Genomic DNA, 23,856 nt, shown 5'->3' on the forward strand with positions numbered 1-23,856 from the left:
TAATGCTATAGGGTCGCCTTATGTACGTGTATTTTAGCACAATAATTGTCGAAGAAAGCAATGTGCATGCTAACAGCCTCTCAGGGTATTGAAAAAGAAGAGCGGATGCCACTAGCTTGGCCTCACAGAGAATTGAACAGAGAATTAGAAACTCGCACACCCGCCTTGCAATAAAAATTTGCTGTTCATCTTAAGAAGCACAAGGTAAAGTGGTATGGATATTGCTAAACATTTCTTCTATCACTTACTCCTTGTCACATTGTCACATATTAGAAATATGCAATTAACAGTAATAAATTTCAGAAGCGCTTATATCGTGTCCAACCTCCTCTGAACCTCAAGTAAGGACAGAGTTCAAATAGTGACCTCTGGTAATGTCACTGTACTACCATCAAATGAGGTGAAAAACTTTTTGCTGTTGATACACATTATGAAGGTTCAAAGTAATGGTTGTAAGCAAATCACAAAGGTATGGTCTCTAGATTATCAATTTTTGTGAAAGACATGGGTACACAGAAGGCATATCCTGCAAAAGTGCTATCCACTCAAACATACAAATACACGTACACAACATATTAACAATCACAACAGACAAAAACAGAACAGTTTAAAAGTCAGAGTTTACACAAAAAGAAAACAACGAACGGAATGCAATTGGATTTGACAGTTGGAGGATGCGAAGGGGAATTGTGTTCCATAGGAAGGGAGTGTTAACAAAAAAAAGAAACAGCAAGTATTAAATAGTTGAGGATGGGATGCATGTCATTGGGTGAGATCTAGTGATGGTGGTAGAAAACTGAAAATATCTAGAAAATGAGATGGAAACTCAGTTATTTAAGATATCATGGGCCAGACTGATAGAGTAGAAAGATCTCCTGGTATGAAGTGGTGACCAATTAAGTTCTAGCAGACAAAAGTCTGAAGACTTAGACCAATTAGTCTAGATACACAAAGTAGAAATAGAAAGACTATCACACTGAAAATGCTACTTATTCTTCACTTAACCCAAGGATAAGCTGCTAACTCCTTAGAACAATCAAGGATTGACTTATTAAGGTGCAGCGTTTAACCATAGATAATAGACACCCCATACTGGATTGGAAACTTCTAAATCTATCCACGCTTCGCGCCCCTTATACTGTACACAGTACCTGGAGTAGATTTTATAAACACATGTTTTCCTTACTGGCAAGTAGTAGGTGCACCGCTATGGAATATGAGGTTTGGCCTGGGTGTACTGATGTGTGTTAGCTAAAAGTTTGACAAGCGCGAAAGGTTGATATGAGAGGCGGGATTTGTAAACTTGGCTAAACTGGAGCGAATATACCATGAAACCCATACCAGTACACGTAGCACTAGTAACTAATAAGCATCAGCCTTAAATTAGACTTGTTCAACCCGCCATTTCCACAAACATGCGCAAATACTTTTATACGGAAAGCGCCTATACCAGTAGTAGGCTAATCGCCACCCAAGAAACAATCTACTAAACTTACTAGCTAAAACAACCGAGCTGTATCCAGACAGTAAAACAGAATCTTTGAGTGAGAAAGTGTTTCAAAACTTGAGGCGCGAAACGCGGATAGTCACGTACTTTTGTATGGACACTATACGTGTGCTTCCAATCCAGGTAGGGGTGTCTATTATCTATGGTTTAGCCAAGTAAATACACTGGTCAAGATCCAACAATTCTTGGCTTATAGTAAGAAGTGGTGTATATATTAGCAAAACCCCAGGTATAAGTGATATATACCACTAAGAATGTTATTCATATTAGTGCTTGGCAGTATTGAAATTTGAATACACGGAATTAGTAACAGGAAAATATCACTAACAGGAAAATATCACAGTATATCGATATATAGTTAGCTTGTTATTGCAACAGTATGAAGCGGTATGCATCCCAAAACCCAAAAATATATATAGTTCAGTACAAGTAAGCATGTATTGTAATGTGACCTCAAGTTTTTGTTTAGGGCGTGTCTGCTAAACCATCAACAAATTGGGTTATTAAACACCAAAGGCTGGGTTAAAGGCAATCCTGCACCAGTGTCTCATCATCAATGCACCGGTATTTCGATATATCAGTTTTCAAAGGCTGTCACGGTATGATAATCGGTTACGATAATTTATCATGATAAATGGTATTACTGGCACTAATTCATATATACATCATTATTTTTCTATGCATGCCAAAAAATTGCAATTGTGGCATCTAGTTACCATTTTGTATTTCATTAACCCTACTAACTTTGCTATTGGGACATTAAGTTTAGTACTTGGGAAAAAAAACTGGGTTCAGTGTAGTTGCTCAGTTTCAGTTAGTTGCTAAAAACTATATTCTAAGACAAACCATCAGTAAAACAATCGTAGTGGTAATGCATGGATACACATTTCTACCCACCACATGTCAGCCATTGAGCAGACCACGGAACAACACAAGAGGAAAGAGGACAACTAGGTGAATAACTTCTGTAAACCAAAACCCACAATGTAACACTCTATGTCACTCAATATTATAACAAGTCAAAGTGTACCATATCTTTGAACTGGTTAGGCATCAAAGCCATGAGCAAACTGCATTACCATGATATTGCCTGGACAATAAGCAAGTTAAATTAAACCCGAGCACTGCCTTTAAATGCCCACATTAAAGTGGTATATAGACATTTTATAAACCATGTGGTAAAATATATATTACAGGTAAAAGTTATTAAAGGTATACTTTCTTTCATAAAAGTGCTCAAGTTTTTGGCAAAAACTGATGAAACACTATTTCCCATGTAGCAATTCAAACAAAGCAATAATACATAACGCTTAAACCAGCTTCCACTCTCTATTATAAAAAGTGCTTACCACAAGCTGAAGCACAGTCTGGTATACTAGCAAACACTTAGGAATGCTAAGATAAAGTTTGACTGAGAAAGATCAGGACATGCTTACTTTAATTATTAGAATATCACAGGAGAGTCTCAATAGTCATAATACATAACCAGCATCACAAGGGCTCAGTAGATCTTGGATAACACTTCACATAAGCTTCAACTTTGATTAGACCCTGTTATGCATGCAAAACAATGAATTTTCATCATTTCACCAAGAAATCCAAAAGCTCTTACAAAACAAAGTGCATAACCTCAAAGTTTTGTGAAGCACAATCTACTGGTTTTGTACTGCAATTATTGAGACTCATGTGATAGTAATATGCAACCTCTGGAGATGATTTTATGCATATCCCAATTAATGCTCATTATCATGTTTATTCATCAAGTACCCTGCAGATTTGTTAGCATACTAGCAGACATTGTTTATATTCTACTGTGGAGTCATTACCTGTGGCATGATAGTGCTTGCATGTGATTCCAATCACAAAAATAACACTGCTCCGGCTGATCAGGGTTTCTTCCTTCACATGCACCAAACCAATAATAAACTACAGAATATTTCAGTGAAATCGTTTGATATATAATAGTGCAGTACAAGGAAGGCTACTTCCCAACTTGTATAGGGTCTATATATAAATAGGTATATATAATGGTAATTGAGGTCTTGATGAAACTTGTATCTCACTTGCAGCCTTAAGGATATATGTGGTGGTAAATGCCATTGGAAAGAATACATGGCTTGTAGTATTTGTAAGAACTATTGCAACGTTGCAGGCTGATACACCAACTTACATATGTATGGTAACATAAGATATGATGTAGACCAAACATGGGTAGATGGTGTAGGAATCATGATTTGCACGTGGCCCAGTTTGTGTGCAGGTCACATGATTGATAGTCTACGATTGTAATAATTTACAGTACCAAACTATGACTAATACTTACCCATGTTGGCCTGCACACTGCTTCCATCGCCTTCATTAAATTCTCACAGGCTTCTTTCCTTTCATTTGAGGCATCTAAACATTCAAAGTAAGCATCACGTGCTTTATGACACGTTTGTCTCTCTGATAAGCTCGGTGGACTTTCTTTCCCTGATGCCATGTATCAATCTTCGCGCAGGCGCTTAGCAACATCAGTGTTTGTTTTTGTACCTAAATTTAGACCAATGGCGTCATGTTACTAAATGTTTTATTCTATAGACCCTAACAATGCCTAATTTGGTCAAGCTGCTAATGCTCGAATTGATGCGCATATTTTACTATATTTGGTAAACGAACACGTATTCCTTTTTGTACTCTAAAAAGAGTTCAGGTACGACCTTTTCGTTCAGTCTGAAGTCTAAGGGTGAAACTCATTCGTAGAAGAGAACAGCAATCATGGTATGTGTAAACGAGTAGTATAGTGGGTTATATGGTGAAAATGTTCACCGTTTGTGTTACTTATTTAGTCTATGTCTGGTATTGAAGTTGATCCTAATATCGCTATTCTGTTTAACGAGATGAAGCTTAGGAGTACACACAAATATGCTACATTTAAGATTGAGAATAAGAAGAAGATAGTTGAGGACGTATTAAGCGACCCGGTGTCCACAGCGTCAAGGGAAGAAGATAAGGCTGAGTTCGACAAGTTAAAAAGCTTGATTACTTCTAGCAACGAGCCACGATATATCTTGTATGACTTCAGTTTTCCCATGACGAAAGATAATCGTTCAATCAAGAAAATTGCGTTCATTTTCTGGTAAGAAATGTGAAAGGAATATTTGGTGCACATGATAATGTGTTGTCACTAGGTGTCCAGATGATTCAAAGATTGGGGATAAAATGATTTATGCCAGCAGCAAGGACAGCATCAAGAAGTCATTTTCTGGACTGAGCTTAGAATTTCAAGCTAATGATAAAGCAGATTTTGATTACAACACGCTTGCTGATGAAGTTGAACGAAAGGCATAAATATTTTTTGACTTGTTAAGTGTAGCAACACATTTGAACTGTGTAGTTGACTTATTTGCTTGCAATGTTTAATCATTGAAAAATTAGATACAAATTTATATTATTAAATGTATTACTTGCACAATATTGGAGTTCAAGCCATCAATGCAATCTGTCCAGCATCACTGCCCATCAACAAAGTCTGGTTGTTGGGAAGGAATGCTAGTGATGAGATGTTACCCTTGAACACCTTTGGTTGCAGTTTATAGGAAGCTGGACTTGCTGTTTGCTATATTACACCAATGAGTAACATAGAAAGGAATTAAAGCACTTACATTATAGAACTCGTAGGAGCGATATACAAATATTTGGTTGCTGCTGTTGACTGCTATTAAACTGTCCTTATTTAGCTCAAGGCAGTGGATAGCAGGAGATGAAACTAGGGACAATAATTTACTGACATTTTCTTACAATAACTTGGTTTACCTTTAATGTGATGTACAAGGTTACCAGCCTTTGGTTTCCACAGTGATGTCACACCACTTCCAGTACTACTGATTAGCAATCCTCTCCTAGTTCCCTTGAGCTAACAAACAACACTAACTACCATAATATACACATCTTGACTGCTAACATTACCTGTAGAATACTGTCTGTCTCATATGCATATGAGTAGGCCTTCCATACACCAGACTATATCAAACATTAGTTATCACTTAGGTGTAAATAGTGTCACCACTTACAGAAAATTCTGAGGTTTTCCATGAAGCAAACACTTCCCCAGTTCGAGGGTCCAGTGTACTGATGATGTCATTGCTGCTGCCAACTGCTAACCACTTGAGATGGTAATCACTAGAAATGCACTTCACCACTCCTAGCAATAAGAGGGGCCCATTACACCAAACACACACAGAGCAAAACAAATGAAGCTCCAGCAGCCGTGCAAAGCGCAGCCAGTGAACCAGCAGTGCACCATTCAGGCACTCAAGTCCTGTGCAGGCAAATTCTCCTGGGGCAGGACTAGTAACTTGCAGGAGAAAGACACAACAGTCCCAACACCGCTAACCATTGATGTTACAGCTAGGTGGGCTTCTTTCCCAATGTTAGTAAAGTTTCTTGCTCAAGGAAACGACAATAACAAATGGCATAACTGGGCATCAAACCTGGAACCTTTCATGTGTGCACATGCACGCACACATATGCACATACTACAGTGGAAACTACTCACCACTTGGCTCCAGTCCCAGTACTTTCCATTTATGTACTAGTGATTTACTCCGCAAGTCTAAAAATTGTAACTGAGAATCAGTAGTTCCCAAAGCAACAATTGGCTGGAATGCTAATGGCACTGTTGCCATTGATGTGAACATAGTCCCCTGGGTGGCAGCAGACACTTGTCGTATACAATAACCAGTTTCAGCATCCCACAACTGGATAATACAGGACATTACATTATGAACTCCTATAACTATGTATTAACTAACATGTAGCGTTGAGTCACATGACAAGACTTGACGGAGATTCTGAATGTAATTCACTGCAATGAGTGGGCGTTGGTGCTCCAAGTATGTCCTCTGGCATTGGTACATCTCCATTTCATCACCACGGTTACTGAGACTCCATATTTTTACAGTGCGATCCTTACTGCCACTAAAGAAGTAATGTTCATCATCTGGGGCACACAGGCATTTCACTGCTGCTTTGTGACCTAACAATAAATAATAGTACGTTGTATTGGTGTGTGTTTGATGGCAACTAACCAATATAAGTTTGTAGTTTGATATTGTGAAACTTGTAAGGTGTGCGGAAGTCTATAAAGAGGGATAAATCACATGACAGGTACAATGGAAATTGGACTTACTCTGACACCTTTCTTCCCAAAGAGCTGCCCACATGCCTCGCAGTTTTCTGTTGCTGTGTGACGAAAATAGCATACAAGTAGTAAATCCTACCCCCTCTCAATTGCTCAAATACAAACGACAATTTCATGGCTTACTAAACACATAACATCAATGATCACTATTATTGCTCTATATGGTAAATGATATGCTTCAAGTAACCTCCCACATTACACATAGTAAGTATATCTACACACAGAACGATATGGCTTCTATATAAGAGCTATATTAACCCTACACATGCAAAAAAGACAGATGTACATATTATGCCATATATGCATTTGAACACAGACCTTTTATTTGGTGGCATGTCAATTGACAGTTCATTCATAGAAAGTCCACCAAATCTAGTTTCAAATGTAGCATTATGCATACCCAATGGTATCTGTGACTGGTTACTGTCATCAGCTGGCCAGTTTGATAAGTCAGGTTCATCCAAGGTGACTAGGTGACCTGATGAAATGCTCCTCTCTGGCCTCTTCTCTTTAGCAGTGTCAAACAAGTCCACAAACCACGAGGAGCGACCATAGTCAGTCTCATCATAGGACAAGCCTACAGTAGTGCATATACACCTACACAGTGCTAGAAATATATAAGGGTTAGACATTTTTAGAAGTTATATTTTGCAAGCTTGTCCACCTAAAATGAATTGGTTGGAAAACGGCCAATTAGTTTCAGCATTGCAACATTCAGACATCTTTAACCTTTTCATGAGAGTTCATTTCATGAAAGTACAAACCTGGAGAAACTGAGTTGAAGGCATGAAAAGGGACATTTGCAATAAAAATTCTCAGAAGTTTCTTCCTTTCTTTTAAGAAATAATATAGCTTGTTACATTTTTCAAAAACATTGCATCATTTTATTTTTTCTCTGGGTGCTTTTCTTTATACCAGGGTCTATGATAGTCATTTAGTTATGTAATTTTCACATTGCAAAGAGATCAGCAGATGTGTATAAAGTAAATGTAATTCACGCCAAACCCTATGTTCAAAAATTTACATGATTCTTTCAATCTATGGGCTATTTTTGAGAGGTAATTTGTGAATGACTGACCTCACTAGAATTTGAGGGGAAAAGATTCACTACCAACACAGCTATAAAGAGTGTACTAAGCGAGCAACTTTTTCATAAATGGAATGTCAACGTGAAAACAGATTTCCCCATAAAAGTAACAAGCTATACAGTATGGACTTGTTATCAACTGTTAGTGCCCACCCTTCATATTTCCACACAATCAGATTCTGTAATCACAAAAAGGTATTGCTAGCATGGGACTTGCTAGGAAAGACACACAATATGGTAGGTGAAAGAAGGTTCTGGTAGGCACACATACTGAGGTGTTACACTGGATGCACAACGTACAACTCACCTTTGTTGTCATGGATAAATGGTCCAAGATTGTTAGTGTTGAGATCATCGTCATCTTCGCTGTTATCACAAGACGTGTAACCTGATTGGTCAGAACTGTATGACGATGGGATAAAGTTAGCTGGTTGTGGAAATGTCACAGTGTTCTGTATGGCTTCATCGTGGCTGTATGTTATCTGTTCAACTAACTCTGTATTGTACAATTCTCGTCTCAAATTCAACTGGCCCAGTACAAGGCACATCTTCACGTAGGCAGCATGAGCCAACTTTGGAGTGAACACTCTACACAATTGTTGGATGGGTACAAAGTTCTCTTTCCCTTCCGTGTCATCTCCAAGATGACTACCCAAGTTTCGTGCTAGTTTAGAAGGAGTAGCAGATAACATAGCCTTACTAACTAATGGAACTGGTTCACTGTCTTCTACTGTTACTGTAATTGATGATGGAGATCCAGAAGAAGTGTTCTCATTGACATGACTTACAAGTGAATTGTCTCTATGAACTAGTCCAACTCCGTACACGACATCAAAACCAGCAAAAAATAGCTGTAGTGTGCCAGATAAGTACTTCAGGGCTCCTTCCCTGCCCAACTTCTTGCCCACATAAGAGATAGTTCCAATAAACAAGTGGCAGAGTCGCAGCCTTAACTTCCATCCCATTGTGAATATGTAACTTGGAGAACAAATGAACTGAGTGATGGGGTGAAACATTTCACTGCAGTAAAGCTATGATGGGGAACAGTAGATGTGAAAAAATTAAACTAGTCACACAAAGTAAGCTAGTTACACAGGTTAAACTAGTTACACAAGTTAAACTACAGTATCATACTCCACTAGTTATCAGCCTTACCAACATGTTCTCTTCAAGACTCTTCTCTGACATGTACTCAAAACAAAGCTGAAGGATTGCCAGTGAACTGAGCAAGCCTCCTTCTGACTTGTGGTTGAGATGTCTGCCGGCTGCCTTGATCTAGTAATAACAGTAAAAAAGTAAAACCAGCCTATAGTGTAACCAGCCTATAGTGTAACCAGCCTATAGTGTAACCAGCCTATAGTGTAACCAGCCTATAGTGTAACCAGCCTATAGTGTAACCAGCCTATAGTGTAACCAGCCTATAGTGTATTAAGGTCAGTTGCTTAATCAGGTCACTGTGTACTGATAAGGTCATCAAACTTGCCCAAATGTACTACATGTCATTTGTGAATAAAGCAGCCTACAAATGTGTTGGGTCATTTCCAACTATATCCATCAAAGAAATTAATTAAATATGCGACTAGCAAAATCAATTATTTTCTGCAGCCACTGATATCATGAAAACCTCAGATTTGTACTTTCAAAGGATTTTCTTTAGTAAGAATTTGTAAGGAATGGACAGTTGCAGTGGCATATCTAGATAGGTTCAGTAGTTTCAGTCAACTCTTGTTGGCTACAGTAGCTAACTCAGTGTTACTGTTAACATTCTCAACCTAGCTCACTTTATCTTAGCAGAAAGAATGCAATGCCATTTAATTAACACGTACTATAATCAATAGCAACACTGGCTTGTTCATAAAAATCGAGGTACACTAATAAAATAGTCAAATACTCTAATAAAACAGTCACTGATGATTGAATTCCAAAGTTCATACTAACATACACACATTCAATCACAATAAGCAGTCCTACATCAGTCACTGCCCTCCTTAATAAGGTCACCTGCCTAAACTAGCTAACTTAAAATTTGTGTCATTTGTGTAAACAGGGACCTGCCCAACATTTCCATCTGTTTGATAATGTTTAGAAATTTACTCCAAAGACAGTGTTGGTTATACACATTACTTGATGATAAATTAAACACACCTGGGTCAATAGTGTCCTGATCATCATGGTGTCCTAGTTTTCAGGAAAGTTTATGTACTAAGGGGGATACTTTGGGACCTTAACAAAGTGTCTGGATTATGTAGGTGTCCTTAAATGTCCACATTAACAGGTTCCAGCATACTACAACTCACCAGGGACTCAGCATGTGGGATATACATCTTCCTTATTACAGGTGGGCCATAGGTACTGGCAAAATGTGACAGACACTTCAGCACGGCCACTTCCTGATCGCTATACTTACTCGTGAAGCAGCGATACAGCCCATCCAGTAAAGGACGTATTATGTACCTGGATGCCAGCAGTGGTCCCAACCTGTGCATCAACCATCGAAGACTATCGACTGCCACTTCTGCTAACATGATGTCCATGTTGCTCAGCCGTACACTACCAATATCTCTGTCCTCATCTTTGTTATTGTCATTATCACCTTCTTTGTCACTGTCATCCTCTGGTCTGTCATGATCTTTATCACCATGACCCTCTACCCTACCACCACTTTCACCTCCAATACTACCCAGTTTGTCACCATCTGTGTCTATTTTTCTGTCACTTTCTTCATTTACAAACAAATTTTTATCAGACATAACATCAGAACTCTGTAGGAGACAATACAAGTAGCAGAGTACAGGTACTTAACATACAAATACCTCAGAAAACAATTTAACTTAAGAAAGGAAAAGATGGAGACAATTAACACTTTTATTCTGTGCCTAAATTATATAATCAGATTGTTCATATGTTGTACTTAATTAATTAATCACTTGGCCTTAAAGCTTACCTGACCAAGGAAGGGATCACCAGAGATATCAGGACTAGAACTAAACAATGCTGTAGTACGAGTTAACGTATTGTCCTTCATAATTGGCAACTCATTCGGTGTTTCCAGTACATCATCTACCAATGGAGGCGGTGACACTACTAAAATAGGCTCCATAGTGATTACACCATCACTAATATCTGACAGGGTACGAGGTGATGTCTCTGATATCATTGCTAGTGGGTCCTGTTCAAGTTGTAGTTTAGGAGTGGTTGTTTCAACTGGAGTTTGTGCTAGTATAGAAGTATACATTTCACCAATGTTGTCTTCTAGTTCATCTTCAGAGCTGCTTCCCTCTGGTTCAACATCAAGTAATAATGACAAATGCTGTTTCTGTTGTTGAGATATGGCATCACCTGTTGCCTGTTCATGTTCAGGATTAGGTGTCTGGCTATCTTGTTCACGTCCCTTCTTTTGTTCCCTTTTGCTATGGACACCGCTTGGGTTGATGACAGCCTCTACAACATGACTGATGTATCGGTCTAGAAAATGTGCTAAACCCATGTGACGAATAATTGTGTTCAAGAAAGGACGATGAAACAATTGCGCCTTACAATGTGGCTCCAATGCTGTGTGATCAAACAATGTTTGTACAAATATGGAAAACACTTTAATTAAGTACTCATGACTTAAGAACTCTGCAAGACTATCAAATGTTGCCAGAATGGTGTCAAATGATGTTTGGATGTCAGTGAAGAAGGGCTTTAAATGGAGTAATAATAACTCTAAACTTTCATGGTCCAGAGATGCCGCAATAGTATACACATTTGATGACAGGTAATTTGCCAATGCAGACACATGTACTGCAGTCTCCCCCTCAAAATTGTGCACTGTTTGATGGTAACAATTCAACTCACTCAACTTTGTATAAAGAAAGGAAAAACATGGTGGGAAACGGATACTGGGAATATACTGTTGAATGATCAAAGAGGCAGATATACCTGGTAAACCTTCATGTGTCACACCTGTCAAACTGAAATCTTCACTGAAATAACTGTTAGTAATATTTGTCAAAAAACTGTCAACATATAAAGCAATGTTTAATAATTACACACATAAATGATGGGACTTACTCAGGGATGTCTAGGCCTTCCCTCTTGTGTACTTGTATTAATAAGGTCAATCGTAGCAATAATGATGCTCCCTGTGGCATCCTAGCCCGTAACTGATCACCACAGCACATTTCTACTGCAGTACACAATGCAGAGAAGGTGTCCACGGCAACTTGCTCCTCATATGACAATTGGTAGTGATCATATTTCTTCTGCAGCACATGCACCAGTCCATGTTGTACACCTTCCTAATTATGGGTAGGTAATCGTTACATTGAGCTTCTCAATAAATTTTTAAATATGCAATACTAATAGATTATCTAGATATGAACCTTCATCACCATTAGTATCTATCAAAGATCAATTATATGTTGTATTTACTTGCAGTAAAAAAAGATCCACCCCAAAAATACCTTCGCTGTAAAAAAAAGGCACGCCCAAGAAACTACAAGTACCTGTAATCCAATGTAATTAAAACAGCTCAGTTGTAGGGAAAGACTTCATGAAAGTAAAAATAGTTGGTAACTTAAAGAGCTGATATCTGGAGTGGACAAGAATCAATCTTAATCCAACTACTTATATATTAAAGTTTTTTAATCCATGCAAGAACACTTTGCATTGGCTGTAAAACAAGTGCACCCATGAAAGTAACTGGCAATTGAAATAGCTGATATCTGAAGCAGCCAAGAGTGAATGTTGATATACAACTAATTGGAATTAACAAAAAAAGGTGGCCAAATTACCAGCTAATTAGAGTTAAAAGAATTTATGATGCAGCAAGAGTGAATGTAGAACACAGCAGAAAGATAAAGGTTCAATGTTAAACTTTTTGTTAATTCCAATTAGTTGTATATCAACATTCATTCTTGGCCGCTTCAGATATCAGCTATTTCAATTGCCAGTTACTTTCATGGGTGCACTTGTTTTACAGCCAATGCAAGGTGTTCTTGCATGGATTAAAAAACTTTAATATATAAGTAGTTGGATTAAGATTGATTCTTGTCCACTCCAGATATCAGCTCTTTAAGTTACCAGCTATTTTTACTTTCATGAAGTCTTTCCCTACAACTGAGCTGTTTTAATTACATTGGATTACAGGTACTTGTAGTTTCTTGGGCGTGCCTTTTTTTTACAGCGAAGGTATTTTTGGGGTGGATAATCACTCATTTTTGTTAGTGATAGTCTCACTTGGGGGAACAACAAATTGTTAAAATGGTAACATTTAGATGACCGATATTTGGAAATTAGCAATAATATTATTATCTTGGAGAGTCAAACATGCACCTGTCATCTTGTTTGACAAAGGCATGCATATTACAGACTGTTCACACTGTAAATTTGGAAGTATGAATTTACAGTGTAGAATAGACAGACTACACTATGTTTACTGTGGCATTCATTTACTATCAACAAAATATTACAATATCTCATATCTGTGGTAAATGCTTTAGATTATGCTCATAATTAGCAAGTGCCTTCACAATTACTACACAGCTGGCTACTGACTGTTCTATTAGAGTATACTTATCTTCTTTATAATATTATTTACAAAATATATCTGTGGTAAATACTTCAGGTATCTTATGCTCAAACTTAAGCTGTAACTGGTTGCCTAATAAATTACTACACAGCTAGCTATACATAATTTTGACTGAATTCATAATACAGACAATCTATTGCACAAGCACTGATGGATGGTGGTACGACGCAATGCTTACCAGCAGCTATAGTGCAGTTCACTGCAGCTATATACACGTAAGTCTCAGATTACATTTCAAGCGTTTGTGTGTTGTGGCACTGTAGGGAAACACCATGCATCTCTCTGTCTCAATAACTGCATCATCGTTTCCAATGCTATTTGTGTCATATTTAGATCAACTGTTGTAACTGGATTGACAAGGTGTACAGATTTTCTAGTTCACATAGAATCAATAAAGAGGGATCAGGAAAGAGGATGGAGGGAAACCAACAAGACATCAGATAATTGAACAATAATTATAGGAGGAACAGTCAAAATGCACTCAAATAAAACATCTCAATTAATATTCAAAACTCCTTGCTGATACAATAACCATGAACTCAGCTCTGGTAATTATCTTATCATTGTGTAGAACATTATATAATTTGATTCTTAGTGTGTAGCTAGAGCCTCGCATTTCCCAGGCCTCATAGTGCATGGAACAGCAATGTATACCGGCAGATGAAAGAATACCTTGTATATGCAACCCGAAAGCTAAATACATTATTATCAAGAGTCCATGCAAGCATATAATAAGAGCTCATTTTAATATGGGACTCTAACCATCTTTTGGACAATGTATATATAGGGCATCAGAGCCGGTACAGTAGATACAACCAGTGCATTGAGATCCGAGCCTTTTTGACTGGTATTAAACAAACTTTCAAACTTGATGAAGCGAATTTGGTCACTGAAGGACTAAAAGTTGCCGTATAACTTTTCTGAGGGAGTATGCCCCAGAGGCCCAGACTATATATAGACCAGTTGACTTAGCCTTAGCTACCACTTTCACCTTACTCTGGTGCCCCTGTCTGATATATCAGGAACATAATAGAGTAGCTATAGAAAAAGCTAGTTAATGTCATAGGCATAGCTAGGGGCGGGCATTTGCCCTACCATCATCACGCATTCTATGCGACCATATGCATCATCATCACACAAAAAATTAGCAGCACACAAACAATCCTATAGCTAGGCTATAGTACACATGTACCGCATTGCTGAGCCATGACTATGGACAAGTACCACACAAGACTGATAATTATCACTAGGGGAAGTCCCTTGGAATGTCCCTGCAACACTCCAAGTCGACACACATGATATGCGGTTTCAATTAAAATTGAACTAATGTTGTTTAAATTGAACTAATGTTGTTTAAAACGGCAGTGCAAGAAAGCAGAGTGAGAGAGAAGTAATGAGAATGAGTAATCGACATTTGTAACTGGGTTTCATTTCATGGTGAGGTGTACTTTACTTTAATGCAGATGCCGTATACCGTTGCTGAAGTATGAAAGAATAAGAGTCTGGAGTGGAGGTTAACGAAACTGATTAGATCGAGGATTAGATCAACATTGACACACTGATTAACTGCATTTACGGTATTTTAGAGACCCGCCAGGCGAAAACTCCTATTAGCTCATATTATCTCATGGCGAGATTGTTGACAAGGTGTATGGACCAATTACCAAAATACCGTGGCTATCTTATCATTTGCCACTTACATCATCATCAGAAGTCTTGGAACTTGGTTGCAGGTGAGAAATCAGTAAGCGAATCTGTGTCAGATATCGATGTTTGTATGAAAAAGTATACTCATTCACATGTTCTGGTCTAAATTACTGAATTTATGTACAGTGAAACATATGAAGAAGTTTGCTACATCGCACGGACATTATTTTGCTTAATCACGGAACACTGTAATTTTCACAAACTAACCTGCAGAACTAATTCACTGTGCTTTTGTTTCATTGTATCACTAATGTAGTGAAGGTTAATAATGGCTGTCAAGACATCAAAATAGATTAGAGCGTTCCTTTCCAAATATCTAGCATTCAATTCACCATAGAAAAAGTAAGTGATTTTCAACCTTAGCTTAAATTTCCTCTGATTTCCTTCTGCTGCTATAGCTCTTCTTAATCGCTATTCACTACTCTTTGCAAATCTGGTTCGGAATCTGAGGTATCTATCACGTATCACGGGTTATTACGCCTTTATTGCATGACCCCAAAACACCCAATACAATATGTATGGAGAAATTTGCTACACCCGGTCAGTTTAGGCCATTTTGACGAGCCAAAATTTCCGTGAATTGGACTTCTTTTGGCATCATTGTACTCGCAGAGAGTTGCTCTACACTTATCGAATTCGGAAAGTTACTAAACAGACTTGAGGTAGGCAGTACACGATAATTAATTAAATTTTTAATGGTTTTTCAATTGAAGTGTATTGGACATGCCTGTTCCAGCTGGCATTTTTGCCATGAACAAAGGTATAGCAAATGTCCGCAAACTTCTTGATATGCCTGTCTATTCAGGTCTCTGTGTAACAATGTCAACTGTTTAAAACAAATAAAATGCCCAAATGCTTATTTTGTGTAAAAAGTGACATAAATTTAGCATTTAATACTCACCTATCTGTCTTTATAGGCAAGTGATTCACCCACTAACAGTGGATGTGGTTGTGATACTTAACTCTGGACCAGGTAGGACCTTTATTAGTATTGTGAATTTCATATCAGTTTACATACAGAGCTCGAGGAGTTGTATTGTGTGTTCTTTTTGCAGTGTGACGTCAAAAGGTGTCATGAATTTCTACATAATTAATTGATATTGTACTATCTCATATGATGGTAACAAACTAATACCCAGGTCAGTTTATGTTTTGTGCATATCGTATTAATGGTTTCCTAGTACCCAGATTTTTTGGTGTGTTGTACGTATTAATGATACCGTCGGTTTTGCAGGCCATCTGGTCATAGCAGTTCACGTACTAGCAGTCGGATGTAGTCATGGTAAGTCACTTTTGACCAGGCAAAAATGCCTGCTTGTTGTTTTACAGGACTGGTATCTTGTGTTGTCAGATTACCAAGCAAGTTGTGTTTTGTGGTGACCACAAACCCAGCCCTAGTGATTATTTGTCAGTTGTCTGATTAGCAGCTTTGACTTGAGGTATGTGCACAAGCTCACAGCAACTGCTTTATAAGTTGTACTTTTATGCACAAGTGTAACTTTAGATCAGGTATTGGTTGTAAAATGGGTTAAACAATATATCACTTAGGAATATATTTACCATGTTGTACATTCTGTTTGGTGGCCACTTGTTGTTTGACAGGTCTCCTCTTGTTCATGTTTACATACTTAGGCACCAAAACACATTTACGTTACCTCTGGTACACCAGATTCACTTATAGCCTTGAATATAATTTTTTTTAATGTTTAATTCAGTGCCTGCTTGTTCTTTTACAGAGCTCATTTGATCTTGTGTCATCATGCAGACATCCAAGAAATGATCACTTTTAGTGTTAAACTGAAGTTTGTTAAATTTGTGTTATGTGTATGGCATTGTTATATTTTTACTCTACCGCAAGAAATTTTCATGAATTTTGCAGCCATCTTATCCACAAATAGAATTACCTCATTTATTTTGTTTATAGCTGTCATGGCAGTTCACACTTCCACGGCAGTTTCACACTTCCACAAAGAACTAATTAAGGTGGAGCTTGTGCTGTGGCTTTCATTATGTATGTACTGTAGGGTAGCAAAGTTTTGTCTGCATGGAATGTGGTTCGTGGTTTGTGACTTTGTGTACATGAGTTTTGTCATTCCACACAACTTGCAAAATATTTCTTGCGTCATAAGTGGTGCATGGCACTAAATGGAGTATTGACTAATTATTTATACACCTTCCCTAGTGTCTGTATGTTCTTCACGCTTTCACACCTTGTTTATAAGACATCTGCCGATTATAAATGCTCATATGGGGCGTGGCACTAAATGGACTCTAAAAGATTTCTGCTTAAAACACCTTCCCTAGGGACTTTACGGGTCTGCACGCTTTCACAACTTGTTTGTCAGACATTAGGGCTTGTGTCCACATAGTGTCTTTAAAAGTTATTGTAGGGATTACAGGTTTGAACGGAGAAAATACGTGTAGAGCCAACAGAATTAGATAATGTCAGGTCTAGATGGCCAGTACAAACAAGGGTAAGATGACTAGTATAACGTGACGATACGTGTAACACAAGGTAGAGAAATAAAGTGAAATGTGTCTAAATATGGCTATATTTTTTATTTTAGCAAGGTCGCAAGAAAACGACGATGACTAAAGATTTTTTTATTACATAACGCAATACAAATCCATTGAGAGATGTTGCATAATCCAGGGCTAATATTGCAAAACCGACCCTACATGTAAATAACTCACAGTAGTGGCTGCATCTTTAATTGGGCGTGCGCTTCGTAGTTTCTTGGCCACGCGCCTCACTATTGTGAGTCTTGATGCCCATCTTTAAAAATCATTCTCAGGATCAGCCAAACATGAACACATATACTATATAGTATAATTATATTATATAAGTAACTCACAATTTGACTGCAGAAATCTTTCTTGTTCCAATCCTCGGATACATTAGCTTCACCCAACACTTTACAAGTGAACAATCCTGTCTCTTCGATCATTGACAGTCGTTGTATTGGGGAAAAGTCTTTAGGTACTGGGATGGTAGTCTGTTGCCAAGGATACTCTAAAGCTGCTACCTCATCAGTCACCGGTCTACGTTGTCTCATACGAGGTACCTTGGGAATCCCAAGCTTTGGAGTCCATAGTGAGAAGGGCAACAATCCACCATCTTTCTTCTCATTAGGCAATGATGCTTTAGCACTCATTATTTCAGGATAATGAACGCTGACATCAAGGAAACCATGTTCATCAGATAACTCTGACTCCAATGACATGATTGAGTTAACGGGTTCCTGTTTGCTGGTTGGTTGTTCCAAGTGTTCTTGCAGCTCTTTCCTGCTCATGATACCTTTAATTCTTTGTATAGCATCTTTTTTCTTCACTGGACTAACCATCGATATGACAGGGTCCCCAGTACTGAATTGTAAGGTGCCAAATGGATTATATAATGGCTGCTCAATGCCGTATGGTGCTGGGTTGAATAACATCTTCTTAGGGTGAGCAGAGTTAAATAGTTGCACAATCCCGTGATTGTAAATTGTAGTATGTCCATCAACCAATGCTAGGTGAATATTCTTAGCTTTAACTGCAGCATCTCCTTGTAGCTTATACCCAAATGTGATGTCAATCCAATTGTGAAGGTGGGCAGAAACATAGTCACCTTCAAGGATGGAACGATGGTACTTCACAAAATCATTCACATCAGAACACCATGGTGGCACTGCTAGATCAGGCAAATCATTGTGGATTGATTTAAATAGGTTAGGGTCAGTGTAGAACTCTGGAATACACTCGTCTGGTGTCCACTCATAAAGCTTCTTGACACTTGAGGGATATTCTCCAGGGACCCAACGAGGTCGGACACGAGAACACAACAGTTCCTTTGATGTCTGCCTTGAGAGGTACATGTAATAGGTGACATCTGATAATAGGTCCCCAACATGGTGTGGAAACACTTGATCAATGTGAGGGTTGGCCTTCAGCTGATCCTTGGCATTTTGGTAAGTGAAATCTAATTGTTGATCACCTTTGTTTAATCTGTGTTTAGACTTTGAAAGGTCACGGTAGCCACTGTATGGCTGTATGAAGTCAGTTACCCAGGGAACCACAGGATGATTATTTGGTTCATGTAACTTCCGACCAGCGTGACGATTGAGACAAAGAAGGTAATCCAAGTTAGACATTTCTCCCTTCTGCCATAAATAAAGAGAATCACACAGTGACAGCTGTGACACATTATCATCAGTGGAGACCTGCTCTTCCACATCGGGAGTAGTGGAGTTGTCATGCTGTTCAAATGAGCCACGACACAAACTAGCCAATGGGAGGTAAACATTGACCCATAGACGATTATCAATAGAAACATCATGAAGTCCAAATTCTCCTAAAGTCACTCCTCTATCATGACAGTCCTTTAACAGCTGGAGTAGCTGATAAAATATAAACAATGGTTTACTGGTAGAGTTGCCAATAGCACAAGGACTGTGTGTCACTAAGTCATACAAGCTGTGTCGGTAATGTGGGGTAATAAAATAATACGCATTGTCTGATTCTAGTGCACAAATCATTGGGGCAATATTTGATGGACGACAATTAGAGTACCCCGATAAGACAGACTCTTCTCTGTCTCCATGATTACCACCATTACCACCACCACCACCACCACCACCAACACAGACAACACTTCCAATTCTAATAATCTTCACACCAAATAATTCTTCAACCAGCTGCTCGATGTAGCCCTGTAAGAGAATAGCCACTCAAGATAACTTCCCAAATATTGAGGCAATGCTATAACTATAATTATCTTCACTAGGGACCTGCAAGAAGGCTATTGTACACCTTAATAAAATTTATTTCACACTTAGAAAGTTCGTCAGCTAGCTGTAGCTATGTTCGAGAATGTAACTTGATCTTTTGCAGGAGTAATGATCTTAAGAAGTTTTACTACATTCTTTGATGTTTGTGCGTCTTGTTTGAAAGTTCATAGCTATACAGTATCAAAGAGAGCAAGTAAGGATATTGCTGGCATAATTACGGGGGATGTGTGCGTGAGAATCAGGAACCACAATTACACAGCTGCAACAACAAAATTTAAATACTCTAATAGAGCAGTCAAAATTTCTAACAGAACAGGGATACAACTAGTAACTAATCATCCTCTATTACGCAAAATTGAATATAAATTTCCTGTGGCCTGGTGGAGGCTCTGCACAGCTACAAATAAACTGCGATATGAAAAATTCATAAAACTTTTGTATACAAAAATTAAGCAAATATATAAAAGTGAATTATGATATACCTTAATTGGATGTACCAACTATCACTTAAAAGAACAAAACCTCGTCAATAAACACGAGTTAATAGAACAAAAAGGAAAGCAAAAATCCAACAACTTTGATACAAGAGGGCAGCCACCCTTCCCCACACCATTGCATCAGACAAAACACCATTAGCATATCCCATACAATAGCCCAACCACAGACAGTCCTTGATGTACAGTGAACAGGGTTGGTGAAACAGCTAGTTAAAGTGCACGTAAGACACAATTATTGTACACACCTGCGTGTGGTGGTGCTATTACACAGAATGGCCCCCTGCGGTGGAGATTATTGTTAAATGTTTGGTGAACTAAGCCACATGGGCAATTTACACTGTGATTTTCAAAGTTTTGCTAATGCACACCTACACCTGTATAGTGTATACACAAGTAGACATACCATTTGACAGAGTAAGCATGTAGTAAAGAACTTTAAACATCATGCACAAGCGAAATTCTAAAATTCACCTACTCTAACACAACACACAAGACAAATACACAGACAAATGTAATTAGTTTGCCCATGCATGCTCTATGCTATACCATATAATTTTTTCAAGAGTCGCTATGATGTAAACAAGTCTATAATGTCAGCATTGAGCATAAAAGTTTGAGAGAAAGTGTGGAGAAAAAGTGCAAGTAAGAGCAGTAAAAATTTTCATTTTCTCCAAAATAACCAGCATGTCATTTTGACGGTGATCGATATGTCGATATGAGCAGCAGCTAGCAGCTGGTAAGACAGCAAAGGAATGCAGACAGACAGATGGATGGCTTTTCAGCTTTATATAACATAATAAAATCTTTTTATTATTCAGACAGGATCTCATAACAAGCAAGCCATATGCTGAATGGTGGTGACATGTGAACACATCACCAAGAGTAAATAATATTTTAACTCTTGACATCAGGCATAATAATTAAAAATAACACTAGCCTGTAAAATACTGTGCAGGGATATAGTACAACTTATATTTTTATATCAATATCACCTTGATTTGATTATGACTTTACAGTACTGCATACAGGTACACGATAATTACATCAATGGTATTGGGGGTACAGACTACAGTACCATAGGTCCGCTAGTGGCCATTAAAAGAAAAAAATTACAATACTTAATTACTTTAATACATATAAAATATACTAAAGAGGGTTGGGGAGTACATGGGCATACAAAATGGTACATGCAAGGGTGTTATGCCTAAATTTAGATTAAAAATGTGTCCATAAAACATTGTATATTCTAGTCTTGTATACAATTTAACTATAATTTATAAATTACCTAACCAAATGGCCCATATAGTTGACACAATGGCTAGAAGTAAGTCATCAAATCCTGACATACCTGATTGACTGGTTTCTGTTTCACCAGGGGATGTTGTAATGAAGTGTTGTCCACAAACTGGCGCCAACTGACATGTTGATTCTGACAGGCTACCTGACTGAGGAAACTATTAAACCCAGTAGTGGACCACTTCCATCTCGGACCAGTCAATGTTCTGGCATTAGTGTCACTGCAATGAGACAAATGTAACCATGACTACGAGTCCTTCACCATAGTAACATAATCCAGACTAAATCTCACGTTAGCTGTACAATTACAAATACCATACAACAAGAAATTTTGACAAGTCTTCACTTGAAGAACTAAATGTTGACCAGTATCCTTCGCTGGACCATGTACAAAATACAAAAATGTTTATTATGGTAGGATGAACTATGAACACACAAGCTCATGCTGACTATCAAAGTTTCCTACAGCACAGTACTACAACAATTTGCAAGAAGACGGTTGTTGTTTTCTTTTCAACAAACAAAGCAAAATATATCAACAATTTGTGGAAAAAATCTTTACATACATACATACATACATACATACATACATACATACATACATACATACATACATACATACATACATACATACATACATACATGCATACATACATACATACATACATACAGTAGTAGACAACTGACATAAATAGACTATAGCTCTTGCAACTTTGAATAATACAATTTTACAAGGAATTTTCCTGTGTATCAATAGGAAGAGCATGATCAATTTACATATTATAAACTTCATCTGAGAGGTAGGTAACAAGCCAAAATCATCTACAAACTTTTAAAGATAGCAAGATGACTACCCACATTTCAACTTTCAAGATGTTTCACTTCATCTTTCTCCGTAAAATTCACTATAGCAGCTAATTCCAAAATTGATAAAATCCGTAAATAATTTCCATATCTTCCGTTTGCCACATCCTTTGATCATCAATGCAACTTTCATCTTTCAAAATGTACAACCTTTTAGCCATACTTCATCTTTCAGAAATAATTTTGGAGCTGACCTACAAAATTGTAGGTCTCTGCCTACCCCTTGACACAACTGCAAAAATGATTGTGATATCAGGAGACTTTTTATACAAGAGTAGGGCCAAAATAAATATTCTAAATGCCAACAAAAATAACGAATATTCTAGATGTATACTATTTGATTCATATACACTTATAATTATGTTTTCATAGGAAATAAAATTGCTTCTTTTGTGCTGATCTGTTGGTACAACTACAAACCCCATTTTTTTAATAAGAAAATGACAAAAATTCTCATAAACTTCTAAAGTCTATTGCTTTACCATTGTAAAGTACGTCTATAGAATGTCAAATCTACTCCCACAGCATCGAATATTTGATTTAGAACGAATAACGAACTATTTGAATGGTTTGTTTTAGCCCTATACAAGAGGTTGTCAAGCATTATCATCTCATGATTGGTCACAAAAGTCAACCCATTCAATCCCGACACTTCAGTATCGATATAAAATAAAGCATTCTAATGTGCAAACTATAAAATTACAGCTCCCAAAGCCCTTCTTTGAGCCATCCAACACTTTGTGAAGCTTTCCTAGCTAGAAGTAATAATGGTACTGCTTTCAAGCGCCATGCAATTACACATGTGCAGTACCTCCAAACGGATGACACCCAAGATGTCAAACATATAATGCTATGTGCACATGCATGCAATATTGTACTGTGCAGCAATGAATGCAGATAATAATGCACAGGTGTGTTACATTGTATGTAGCTATCTAAAGTGAACACGCATGAACTCACACTACACACAGACATACCCTGTACTAATCCCTTCCTTACAGAGACACAAAGTCCTCACAATACACCACCCAGCAGGAAGCCTGTCTTCACCACAAGATGGCTGCATCAGCCAGTGTAAATGTTCCGAGCTGAGCCTTATAGGCTCTGAAGGTAAACTCTCCCCTCGCTGTGCCGCCTTTAACCACGTGTGGTGCACCTTATTGTCATACTGAAATCAACAACATTACAATATGCTGGCCGACTTACTATACATACTGCGCTACCATCTGATACACCTGAGTCTTTAATAATTTCAAATTGTGCCTCTTTTAAATTCAAATCTCGCAGGATTAAGCTTCGTATTGAAGATTCTGCATTCTCCTCCATTTCGCACTACAAATAGTAACCCACAATCATAACTCTTTGACCTGTT

At 37.8% G+C, this 23,856-nt stretch overlaps 2 protein-coding genes across 2 annotated transcripts; one reads left to right on the forward strand and one right to left on the reverse strand.

The window, feature by feature from the left end:
* The first annotated feature begins 4,106 nt into the window (after positions 1 to 4,106).
* LOC136267979 (uncharacterized) lies at positions 4,107 to 4,935 on the forward strand. Its single transcript, XM_066063202.1, has 3 exons — positions 4,107 to 4,267; positions 4,336 to 4,625; positions 4,678 to 4,935. Exons 1-3 carry the CDS (start codon positions 4,265 to 4,267, stop codon positions 4,835 to 4,837), a joined length of 453 nt encoding a protein of 150 aa, XP_065919274.1. The 5' UTR covers positions 4,107 to 4,264; the 3' UTR covers positions 4,838 to 4,935.
* LOC136267962 (WD repeat-containing protein 81-like) lies at positions 4,677 to 23,848 on the reverse strand. Its single transcript, XM_066063181.1, has 19 exons — positions 23,691 to 23,848; positions 23,462 to 23,640; positions 21,673 to 21,841; positions 17,914 to 19,749; positions 11,833 to 12,059; positions 10,721 to 11,777; positions 10,074 to 10,538; positions 8,932 to 9,051; positions 8,084 to 8,807; positions 7,008 to 7,266; positions 6,678 to 6,730; positions 6,577 to 6,627; positions 6,301 to 6,524; positions 6,045 to 6,246; positions 5,560 to 5,690; positions 5,456 to 5,509; positions 5,303 to 5,402; positions 5,152 to 5,255; positions 4,677 to 5,105 (listed from the first exon to the last, which is right to left on the reverse strand). The coding sequence occupies exons 1-19, from the start codon at positions 23,808 to 23,810 to the stop codon at positions 4,971 to 4,973; spliced, it is 6,210 nt and encodes a 2,069-aa protein (XP_065919253.1). The 5' UTR covers positions 23,811 to 23,848; the 3' UTR covers positions 4,677 to 4,970.
* Between the last annotated feature and the right edge of the window lie 8 nt (positions 23,849 to 23,856).

The sequence above is a fragment of the Dysidea avara genome, chromosome 10, assembly GCF_963678975.1.
Source record: "Dysidea avara chromosome 10, odDysAvar1.4, whole genome shotgun sequence".
In the NCBI taxonomy this organism is placed as follows: Eukaryota; Metazoa; Porifera; class Demospongiae; order Dictyoceratida; family Dysideidae; genus Dysidea; species Dysidea avara.